Below are 12,757 nucleotides of genomic sequence, written 5' to 3'. Positions count from 1 at the left end.
ATTTGTAGTATCTTACATAATACCCTACATGTCTTTAGGATTAGCAGGAATGTGTCATGCTTCTTTTTATACTGTCAAATTCTTTTTTATGCTCATACAATGTCTTCTTAATATCATATATCCCTTTAACCATATTTTCCTTCATCTCTCTGAGCTGATTTAGGAGATTTGTTTGAAATCCTTGATCAGTCATTCCAAATTTTGTTTTGCCTCTAAAGTTTTAATTTGTTCTCTTGATTGAGCCATTTCTTCCTATTTCTTAGTATGGCTTGTAATTTTTTGTTGATGTCTAGGCATCTTATTATGTTGATGAATTTTCTCTGAAGGCCAGTTTCTCTCTCTCTGGTCTAGAGTTTTGTTATTGATTGGCTTGGTGTTAAGACTCTTTTTTTGATGCTTGGTTCAAGTTATCCTAGACCTTTAGAATAGACCGTGTTTTAACTGATCAGATATTTTCAGTTCTTCATCTAGTTCTCGCTCCCGATATGCAGTACAATTTTAAGGTTGCATTTTTTTGTGTCACTGTTTCATCCCCAGGAGAGAGATTACTTTCCTCTGTCCCTTTTCCAAGAATCGATCGGTTCTGCTTGATTTTGCTTTGCCTCTATAGGTCTTTTTCACAGTCCTTTTGTTGCCTCTGGCTACTTTTGCCTGAAGGGAGAATTTTGAAAGGAGAGTCATCCCACGCAGGTCTTTCTAGACAAAAAGGGCCAGGGTTTCTCCAAGGAGGAGGTATACATAAACTCCAAAATCCTCTTTGCCAGCTCCCTGAAGCTGTGCTTTCCTGGCCTTCCTAGCAGATGGCACCCTTCAGCAAAGTGTTCTCCACAACCCTGAGGAACCCCTGTGTCTTTAAGTCTCTAACCACTCCGTCATTCTCTAGGGCAAGGCTGAAACAATGGCTGCTACTGCCTTTGACTGGGGCGGTTGAAGAAGTAGCTCAGAGCCACAACCAAATGATCTAAATTTGCATCTCTCCCATGTGTTTGGGAGGTAACTAGACATGGTAAAGTCAGTTTTGTGTTCTAAGTGTCTTGATTATCTTATCCTATCTAAAACATAATTTCTGTGTTGAGTTTCAGAGTTTTGGCCTTCTTAAATCAAGACTGAGAATTATTTTTGGCAATTATATGCTTAGAAAAAATTTCTCATTATTTTGGCTACCTTGTGTCACAAAACAACAGGTAGTCACATACATCCAGTAGCTTCCTTAGAGGAGGTTGCTTTCTTTATGCCAGCCAATTTATTTGGCCCAGCTGTTAGGCACTCAGCTTCCTAATTAGCCACTAGAAACAGAACTTCAGCTACAGGAAGGAAGAAAACTTAGATTTTCCCTAACAAATATTTAATGAAAAATTCTAGCCTAATCTCTAACTCATCTGTGTTTTTCCCCATAAAACATATAATGTCAATTTGGAAAACAATGTACCACAGAGATTTCTCCCCATAGAAAATTGTTGCATGATATTTTTTAACTGGGTCGTATGACAAATAACCATTCATAAAGAGTTAACATAAATTCATTTAAATCTGAAGATGAAGCAGTCAAAATTGTTGAGTTAATTCCTCTTATTAATTCAGCAAAAAGCCTGAAAGGGCCTAAACTACCAGTCATAGTTTGTAATCTCAAAGAAATAAGTAACAGAGAAAAAAAGAATCCTTTCATTCCACATATTAGTTACTCTTTGGGTAAAAAAAAATGAAAGAAGGAAAAAAATATATTATAATGAATGAGACATATTTTCTTTCCCAAATTTTAAGGACCAGAAGGATTTTTCCAAGTATGATAGAAGACTATAAATGAAAACTATCAAGGCAGGGGGCAATAAGGACTTACATTTACAGGTATGCCTGCAGCAAGCTTTGGGGGTCTCAGCCAAGATCAACATGGAACAGCCTTCACTAACCTGCAAGGTTGCTTCGGGAAATGAATCACTACCCTTATCTATGGAGGGATAGCATGGTCACGGAAAAGGGGGTCTGAAATGACAAGTCCTTTATTGGGTCAATGTTGAACTTGCTAATAGCACAACTTGAAGACAGAAAGCACAGACTGTTTTCTCCTAACATCTTCTTTCTTGCAAGAACACTGTCATATGAACGATTAGAAGTACTTCATATTCCTTTAAATCCAATAGAGAGTGAATCCTCTTCACATGGTGTCTTAGGGACGAAAAGACATTTGATTTTAAGTTACATGCCTATAATTAGGACTAACTTAGAAACTAGTAGCTTCTCGCAGTTTTCCTGACCATATGATGCTAGAATGTACTAGTCCTAAATTCCACGTGCAAACCAATTACTGAATGGATTCCTTCGCCCCGAATTATTTCTGACTAGACCATCAGCATCTAAAGGGCAAGGTCTGTTAAGCATATTTCTTTATACTAAAGTTTCTTGCACATGAAATGCTGGGGAATCTTTTCAGGACCAAAAATAATTAGTTGCCTGCACACCAGTTTTCATTTACACATCATAAATCAGAGACAGTTCCCCTTTCAAAATACCAGCACGTCATCAACTCAACCTTTGTTGATCTCCAATGAAAATCAACAGGAAATGTTTAGAAGGGCCACTGCTGTCCACAAACATTATTAAATATGCATGGCTATACAGTCTTATTTCAGGGATAGCATTACTATCTAGGAAAGCATGTCATACTTCAGTGTCTCAAATCACACCATCCAAACAGATTAAGATAAAAGGTTTTCATTAAAGAACACTTTTCCTGTCACCTCCTTTTCACATAATGTCTTTTGATGCTACTACACATTCCACCCCTGAGGATACTGGGTGCAAGAAAAGTCTGAAATAAAAACATTAGCACTAGCATCTTACCTTCAGGAGAGGACAGGTATTCCTGTTGGAAGACAGTTAAAATCACTGAAAAGTAGAGCTTATGCTATGGGTAAAGAATAGAGAGGCTGTGTGACCTCTTTGAACTGAACCAAAAACATCAGACAAGTTACTCTGGCCACTGAGACTTTTTGTCATAGGAGGGAGGGTTCAAACATACTTAAATGTATTGGCTTGAACAACAGTTTTTTAAATGTTCAGCTTTCAGCAATCAGTATAATCTTGCTAGACCTCCCAGCCACATAGGAAAAGCTGCACTATCATTGCAAAATTCAGACAAATGGAGCTATCATAAGGACCTAATAACTGTATTAGGTTTTAGCCAAAACAAATCATGTTCTCCAGCAGGTCCACTGTGTTTTAAATTAACATCAAAGAAAAGAACGCTTAACCCCACCAACTGGCAAATACAGGAACTTCAACTATCCTAATAATAATGACTCTAAGTAAATTACTATTAATTTCTTACTTTCCAATCTACTGGTCAACCAGAAAAAGAATTGTTGATGGAATTATAAGGTCATGGGGAAAGAGTCTTCTTAGTGCATTTCTTGCTCTCCTCCTCTAAGCACACCAAGCTACAAACTAAAAGCAGTTTTTGATTCCTATTAGCATTTTAAATACAGTCTCTAAAAATTACCTTTAAGCATCAGTGAACTACTGATGTGATGTGACTTGACAAGTATTATTATTGACATAACCTTTCATTCCGTGTTCTGAGAGTCATAATTCTGAATTAAGAAGATACTATTCTTTTTACTCTTTCTGAGGTGGGTGGGCAGATGGGAAAATTGTGTAGGGAAGAATCCAATATATGTGAATTATAGGCCATTTTTCCTAAATTTGATAGTATGTATGGCTTGGATAACATTTAGATACTTGTAAAGAATTATTCATTCATCTTAAGAACATAGATTAATTAGTGTAATGTTCCATTATGAAATTTTCTATTCATAAAATGTCTTATTGCTACTCTTTGTAATTACTTCAAGTGCCATCTTCATTGCTCATTAAATTAAGAAAAAATATTTTTAATGACCCTTAAAGAATATAGTATAAATATATAAAATGTGCAAGGCCCTCTATTAGGAAAGAACAGATAGTTTGACCAATTAACAGAAGCGCTCTGAATGTCATGAGAGTCCATTTAAAATTATGACCTATATTATCTTAGAAAGCAGTAGCGTTTTCCAACAATTTGCAGTAATAGCTAGGAAAAGAAGGCTAAATTTAACAAGGTAGGTACACCGCTAACATAAGCAAACACACATGCACACAACACAGGAATTTAAGCCAAGTCGAATTCACAGCAATATAAAGTGATATTGCCACTGTTGGGTTCACTGCAGCCCAGGTGGCTTGCAAGTGAAATGATGAGAACACGAATATTGTAGAATAAATCAAGTACCTGATAGTTTCATGAGAAGTTCAGAGGCTGCTTTGGCTGACATGTCCCTCCTTAGCACATTCCCCTTCCCTTCCTGGGGCGTAAGTGTGTCCTCCGGGATGTTTGGGGCCGACACTTCAGGTTCCGGGCTGAGCACATAGCTGGGCCGAGGCAAGGTCGCACTCAGGGCTTCCTCTTCCTTAGGTTCTTCTTTCACTTTAAAATTAAGATTCATGGGCTCCTTCTGATTTGCAGCTGTCAAAAGAGAAAAGGGATTATATATATATATATATATATAATATATATATATATATATATATATACACACACAAAATATATACATGTAAAAGACCACTCTCCCTCTTAGCTGCCCTCGTACTTAATGTACAATCACATTGTGTTAAATTGCAGAAAGGGGTCACAACCTGACCATAATAGGGTGGGCACGGGCGCTGAAATACAAATTACCCCATGAGTGCAGTACTCGGAAGAGCGTGGGCTCCCTCATCTTTTGAACCTGATATTTCATGAAGTGCTGCACCTCTACAAAGGGTTTGGGCATGTTATCTCTGGCTTGCCTAATTGTCTTCTTTCCTGTACATGGTGCCACCTCCCCAACCTATTAATACTCTGCCCACCTGATCCTCTGAGAACAATGCTTTCAAGCAATTAATCGCTCACAGAATTTTGAATATAAACAGAGGCAATACCCAAAGCAAAGGGCTGCAGCGGGATGGGAAGATGAGGATCAAGAATTCCAAGAGAAAAGCCCAGACCAGAGATACACCACCCCTGCCAATGCAACGAACTGGCATTACTGACCCAAAGTGGGGTACACACTTCACAGTGCTTTTCTGATCATGGTGAAGGGGCCCCCTCTATCCTTCCAAGTCCACATTGGCTTTTTTTTTTTTTTTAAAGAAAACTTTTTATTTCAGAATCATTTTCCAGAAAAGTTGCAGAGATGATTCCAAGAGCTCCCATACACCCTTCACCCAGCATCCCCTAATGCTAACGTCTTACAAAAACCACCGTGCATTTGTCAAAATTAAGAAATTTACATTACTATGAACTAAACTCCAGCTCTTATTCAGAGTTCACCAGTTTTTCCACTAATGTCCCTTCTCCAGTTTTAGCACAGTTGGCTGGTGCAGACTGTGTGATCGGGGCAGAGCTAAGTGGCCCGTTATGGGATATGGATTCTGTGACCTGGCTACACTGGACCAGCCCTTTACTGAGTGAGCCACACACTGCTTGGGAGAGACTGAGAAGGAAGACACCAACATCCTCTTCCTACCACTTCCCATTTTCACAGGCATCTTGTTCCACCTTTACAGGCCCATGAAGCAGGAACTTTAGGTTGACTGTATTGTATGGTTTATCTTTTCGAAAAGGAAAGATGGCTCTAACATGGAGTTCTCAGTAATGTTTATTAAAATGAGCCTTACGTCCATTCCAGCATAAGGAATAAAAGGATGCAAATAAATGCCCAAAGCAGACACCTACCACCCTTCACCCACCACCTAACCCCAAGTCAACAGACAAGCACGAAGTCCTTTCTTCATACGTCACATCCATCTAAGAATGCACATTCTGGAATCATGGGTTCACACAGACCAACATATTTGGAAACTGCACCCCAGAGGCCTAAAGGAACATAGGGAAGTTTTACTACCAGAAAGATTCACAGCTGACACTAGATCACAGGTCTCAGAGCTCTGCGCCCCTTACCCGCCTCCACCACATGCTTCTCCGGCTCCTACTGCTCTGTCATAACAAAACGTGAATGCAGCCTGACTTTCAAGCCTTTGCTCAAACATGAGCTTCTCAGTGAGGTCCACCTGACCATCCCGTTCAACGTGGCAATCCCCTTCCCCATAGTACGTCCATTTTCCCATACCCTGCTCTCATTTTCCTAATAAAATACTTACGACCTACACATACTACTTAATTTTCTTATTTATTATGTTCGCTATTTGTGGTCTGTTTCTGCAACCCAAAGTAAGGCTTCAGGAAAGCAACGATCTTTGTTCTAACACTATGTCTCTCCGAGTGCCTAGAACAGGGCCTGGCACATTGTAGGTGCTCAATATATATTAATTGGCATACAGACTAGTGACATCTGATGATGCTCCAATATCACCTGCAGGAACAAAAACTAAGCACTCCAAAATGACCCGCCAAAGCGATCTGAGATGCTTTCCCTGGATCTCATCATAAGAATGATTAAAGTTAAAAAGCTTTGCTACTTAGACCACAGCACTTACTTAGGCATCTAGGAGAAGTTACTTGGTCTCTGACACTCTTAAAGGAGGATACGAGAAAATGTCAAGAAAAGTGCTTAAAATCTAGCACTTTGGGGACAATGTCAATGGACTCTGCACAAAGGGACCAATAATGGTCTCTACAGTAATCTTCAATATGCATTTCCAACATCCACCAGGAAGGCTGCTCTTAAGAGGAACACTTGGCACACATCCCTTCTTTGCACCTTTCAAACACTTCCTAGGGAGGTTTGCTGGCCATCTCTTAAAGTATGCTCTCTCCCTAAACCTTTTCTCAAGAGCTCTTCATAAATCCTTTTTCCAAGAGCATCCTAGTTAGTCATGACAGTGTAATTAAATAGTATGCATTTATTGAAGTTTGTGACTTCAATTCTTTGGGAAGGAATAATATAAAGTAAATGGTTACATATTTTTTAAATGCTTCAATGCTGGATCTTTTATAGCAAAGCATTTTAAAAATTCTAAGATGAAACTAGAAAAAAGATAAGAAACTACTGACACCCAGAAGCAAACCCCAATTTCTAGAGGCAACTAGAAAGGGATGCTATCTGAACATATAAGTAGCTTTTAGGAGAGTTACTCAGAATAAATACACTATAAGATTTAAGTGGGGAAAAAAAGGCATTCAGCATTGGTAGACATAAATTAAAACACTTAAAAAAAAACAGGCATGCTCTATGTTGCTGGACTTTAAATCTGGGTGTACTATATGTCTGGTTTCATTCTGATGTTGTCAAGAGCAACATAAACTAGTAAGAAGCTGGAAATATGTAAATGTAAGTAATGACATATCAGAAAAACGTGGGAAACGCTCATTTACCCAAATTTTAATTTTGCAAACATTTGGGTCTAAACAGAAGATATAAAAACAGAAATATGAAGGCTACTCTGTTTTCTCTCAATTACCAGTAACATTTACATTGAGTACAGCACATAAAGCTGAAGTTTTAAAATGAACCTGACTGAATAATTGCCATCTTTTTTATTATCCTACTTACAGAAAAGCCTGTGCACAGAAAGACGGAATCAAAGATGTTTTCTTTTTCCTTCTGGGATATTGCTAAGAGAAAGAGCAATAATTTATGGCTCATTGCATAGTCTACTTCATTTTTACCACTAGCACAAAAGGATCTACACACCTATGCAACTCAACTTATAAAGGACTTTCTAAACACCTACCCCGGCATCTTTCTACATATCTTAGTTTCCGGACACTCCACTTTTAAAGCAATGAGGCCTCTTTTCTCACTCATTATTCCAAACATTTTCAGGACCTAAGCCACTCTGATTATAAATTATGTACATTTATAAGTTCACACACTCAACAGAGTTGTAATGGCATTCAAAGGAAACAAATCTGCTTTTCTGAAGATTTACAGAGGATATAAGATAAAAGCTAATGTGGGAAAGGAATCGGAAAGCCACTGGGATAAAATGATTCTATTTCCCACTTCTAATAGGCAGGCATTAATGAGTTGTAAAAGAATCTTCTCTCTAGAGCAAAGTGTCCTCAATTTATATGTGGGTTCCTTCCTAGCACCCCCTGAGGAAAACTCTGTATAACGCCTTCAAAGACTGCTGTTTGTTTTAATAACTGCATACACCCAGCATTTGAATAGTATACAGCAGAGATTGAGCCCTTCATCAATCACAGGAGGTGATTCTTATTACTACCTTCATTTTACAGGTGAGGAAATTAAGGTCCAAAGAGGTTAAAAGACTGACCCCCAAATCATATTGTTAACACACAGAGACTTAGACTCCAGGACTTCAGGCTGCAAAGCCCATGGTCTTTCTTTTCTCTCCAAGACAGGGCAGGCACTTTCAGGAGAGATAGTAGCTTAAGTCCTAGGACTAGGCTTTGGAAAAATGGCGATTGCTAGTGAACCATGCATTACTAAAGAGAAAGGGAAGAGTGTAACCTGAAGTGAAGGTAAGGCAACCTTTTCTGTTAGGAAGGAAGTTTGTGAAGATTTGACCAGGAGGATGTAAGAGGAGGAATGGCTGCAACAGTACTGCTTCCGTTCGGTTCTGTCTTTTCCCTCTGGTGAGGGAAAATGACACCTTATTGAGATTAGTAAAACAGAGCTCCCTTTCAGTTCAGACTCGGGCAATTTCGTAAATGCTCAACTGCTCTGTGAGAAAGCCAGGCTATTGAGAATTTTATTTACTACCTCACCCTAAACCAGAGTCAAAGATTCTTAAGACATTTTGGAAGAGACTCCAGATCATTAGTTTTCAAACAGTGCTCCAAGGAACCCTTCAGTAGTTACAACAAATGTCTGTTTCAAAGTTAGCTTTTAAAACTTAGTTTTAAATTTTTTTTAAATTTCATTTTAAATGTGCACCCTTTAAATGTCAACTCATTGGAGACCACTAATATGTGAACTTTGTGTTGACAAGTTAATTCAATTTTCTGTAGCCCTTGGAATAGTTTCTCCTGCCATCGTAGGAGTGTGGGAGCTAATAACATGTCACTATTAAGAAGGTGGCTAGCTTTCATTGATCTTTCAAAAAATTCAGGACTTTACAATGCAAAGCAAAAGAGAACAAAACAAAAGTGTAAAACTTCAGTATTTACCAATCAAAGAGCTATGCTACCATGCTTAGATGCCTATATCTTAAAAAGTCAAGAACTTCCATATGATCAGAGACATCATTTAATATATTACATGGTTCATTCACCCTTCCTTCAAATAAAAATAAAAATAAAAAATTCAGGCCTGTGCATGTGTGCTCATGTAAAGCTGTTTATTTACCATGCCACCAGAGCCTGCCTACATGCGTGCCTTAAATCAGGGTGTGTCAATCTCAATACCATTGACATTCCAGGCTGAATAATTCTTTGTGGTGAGGGCTGCCTAGGCATTGTAGGACGTTTACCAACATTCCTGGCATTTACCCACCAGATGCCAGTTACCCTGGGGAGAAGAGGGTAAAATTACCCCACTTGAGAATCACTGCTTCAAATTAAATACCAGGGGAGGTTCAAGTATAGTTGCTTGTTGCAGCCTCTCATCATAGCAAACAAACAGACAGACAAGCAGACAGATAGATCAGGGTCTATACTTTCTTGAACACTTAACATAGGCCAAAAAGTGTGTTAAGTGTTTACATGGATTATTTTATTCAATCCTCACAAAGACTCTTTGAAGTGAGTACTGATATTAGCCCCATTTTACAGATGAAGAACCTGATACATAAAGAGATTAAATAAATTTACCAAATAACAATTAAGTAAGAAATAACCAAGTATTGTTAATATAGAAGTATAGATGGCTTTAGTGAAAAATGAAAGTTTGGGATGCTTCTCATTTGCCATTTATTATGATAAAGAATGAGAACAGTAGCTAAATGGTATAAACTTTGAAGCAAAAACTTTACATTACAGTGTACTTCTTCCAAGCATCTGAATAAATTTAATTGGAGGGATCCTAAGATTATAAGGTGAATTTTAAAAAATATGTTCCCATCTGCCACAGCTTCTTTGTGTGAAAGAATATTTCTTGAAACTGCAATCCCAAAATAAATTTAGATAGATGATAGATGTTAGTAGTGTTATAAGACTGCATCCCCTCAAAATGTTTAATTTTACATTTGGTGCTTATCAAATACCAATTTTTTCTAATTGACTTTAAAAACATATAAATGAATTAATCTGAATTTAAAAACGAAGTTTTTCTAAAAGTGCATCTTCTATGTCTTTTATATATAGTTTGCACCTGGGATTCTGTTTGGAAAAAAATGGATTCATTGTTTTAAAACCAAGCAAAATGAAACCATTATTGTTTTCCACTCCCTCATTTTACAATAAGGAAATGCAGACTCAAAGACCCGGAAATCATACAGTTCATTGATGACAGAACAGAATTCAGAGTTCAACCTTGCAGTTCACCAAGCCAGTACTGTTTTAACTACCCAAGAGCCCTTGTTATTGGTATGTGACTTTGTATGAACAGGTCAAGATTTGGAATTTTTCCACAATTTGATGTACTGAGGGCAAGAAAAGAAATTAACTGCCTCCTAAATCATAAGGAAAGCTAAGATTTAATTAAATGATAATTACTAACAATTGGGTATTCTTTTAGATATTAAGCATATTATATTCCAATAGAATGTCTAAATATTAGCCAAATATTTTTTAATGTGGCTCTCTGATTTCTCTTAAATAGTTTTAGAATTACATTTAGTTAAATGTTAACCATTTCATTTTTCTCATTAATCCCCACCTGAGCTAATTCTTGGCCACACCTCAGGATTTATAAACTTAAACCAAGACTACACAGGTCCTCTATTATGGTTACTATGATTATAGACACAGCACCAAAGGGAAAACAGAACAATCTCTGGAGAAAGGTCAAGGGTAACTACAGTGAACTGTGCCTCCAGAACTTTAACATAAACAAATAAGGTGTTTCTCTGGGAATTAAACTGCTAAAACCAACACATAATGAAACAAAGCTTGCTATCGGCAGTAATCAGCTGAAGTCAGGCTCTCCCCCTTGTCAAAAAAGCTGGAAGGACAAGGCTTGGTCGGTTGGATAACCAACCAAGCCTTGAGTAAAGGTGAGAGAAAGCTGTGTTTTGAATTCATACTATGAACACATTCAAAGGATAAAATGCATGAACAGTAGTGGAGAAATAAGCACAGAAACTAAAAGAAGCCTAACAAATAGTGTATTTTCAACAACTGCAACCCTCGGTGGTCACCTGTTTTAAATGATATCTCCTCTTGATTATGACACTTGTCATTCCGGATTAATATGCTGGCATTCTGGTTTATAGATCAGATTTTTATGATTCTTGGCCCTGTGGATCACACAGAGAACCTGACAACTTCTGGGCTGTGGCAGATTGTACAATGGCCATGATGATGCCCCTTCCTGAATGCCTGCCCTTCTGCGGCATGGCTCTGAAACTCCTCCCACCGAGAGGTGGAGTCTGCTTTCCCACTCTCTGAGTCTGGGCTGGCCCTGTGGCTGGCTCCGCTCACCAGAATGTGGTGGAAGTGTGGCTGTGCCAACTCTGAGCCAGACCCTCCACAGGCCGTGTGCACTTCTGCTCTCTCTTTTGGAACTCTGTCCAGCTGCCATGTGAACAAGCCTGGGGCAGTTCAATGAAGGTCCACGTGTGGCTGCGATGAGCCATCCCAGCTGAAGCTATCCTGGACCAGCCATTCCTCCAGATGAACTGGCAGTGTTCACAGATGGATGAATCAGCCCAGCTGAGACCAGAAGAAGCACCCTGCTGAGCCATGCCCAAACTGCCAGTCCACTAATGTCAGCTAAGTAAATGGTTGTTTTGAGCCACTTAATTGTGCCATGGTTTGTTACCCAGCTAATTGTGCAACAGACTTCAGTTCCTAGACTTGGACCTATACCCTCTAGGGATCCATTTGAACAGCTAGCTAGGTTCCAAGGACCACAACTCTATTCCATCTTATCTCCTATAGCATGGCGGAGCTGGTCTTGAGTTTGCAAATCTTTTTTAAGTGAAGTAATATCACAACCTCTAAACACCCGATTTCCAGAAAAGAAATAATGGAAAATCTTTCTATAAGCCATCAAGGAGCGCATTGTGGAAGGTACAAAGATGTTATAAAAGAAGCATTATCTGTTTCTTCTAGCAATGTGTAACATAGCTGAAAAGGAAGACTAACACATGGACAATAGAATGAATTATGCAACAACACAAGCACCGGACTGGGTGATAAAGACTGTGAGTGCCATTTGAATTAACAGGAGGGGGTTAACAGTAAAGACCAGAATAGCAAGAGAAGGTTTTGCTGAAGTAACGGGATCTGAAGCATTCCTTGAAGGATGGCCACGTTTACATAGGCCAGAGAGTATGGGGAGGGTATCACAGAGCTGGGCTGCAACCTTGCTAGGTTCTCCACAAAGATCCAGAATCACTGAGGGTTGGGGTGGAGGTGAGGATGGGCCGGGTAGGGGGGAATGGATCCAAATCATTAGTTTAGCTTTAATAATGTCGCTATTCTTTTCAGAAAGAGTTCTTCAATTTTTTTCCTAACAGGTGGAAAAAATATGGAACTCCAGGGTTCAAATTACCAGACCCCTGGAAACACTAAGGGAACGACATGAATGAAGACAGAGATGTGCAAATGAGATCGTGTGTTCATGAGCTGGTGAAGATGGTCAACATTATTCTTGAGAGGAGTGGGGATATGCTTATTTAGTAGGAAGGAGCCAGGCCGGGCATAAGCTGATGT

General features: G+C 38.8%; 1 protein-coding gene across 3 annotated transcripts in view; it reads right to left on the bottom strand.

The window, feature by feature from the left end:
* Positions 1 to 12,757, bottom strand: part of ZNF827 (zinc finger protein 827) — a 171,875-nt gene that overhangs the window by 102,713 nt on the left and 56,405 nt on the right. For all 3 annotated transcript variants that reach the window (XM_077139893.1, XM_077139895.1, XM_077139894.1), the window contains exon 5: positions 4,265 to 4,498. In XM_077139893.1, coding sequence (XP_076996008.1) covers positions 4,265 to 4,498 — 234 coding nt within the window. The remainder of the gene's footprint in view (positions 1 to 4,264; positions 4,499 to 12,757) is intronic.

This window comes from Tamandua tetradactyla, chromosome 22, assembly GCF_023851605.1.
Source record: "Tamandua tetradactyla isolate mTamTet1 chromosome 22, mTamTet1.pri, whole genome shotgun sequence".
NCBI classification, from domain to species: Eukaryota; Metazoa; Chordata; class Mammalia; order Pilosa; family Myrmecophagidae; genus Tamandua; species Tamandua tetradactyla.
The sequence above is the reverse complement of the archived record's forward strand: the minus strand, read 5'-3'. Positions and strand labels throughout refer to the sequence as shown.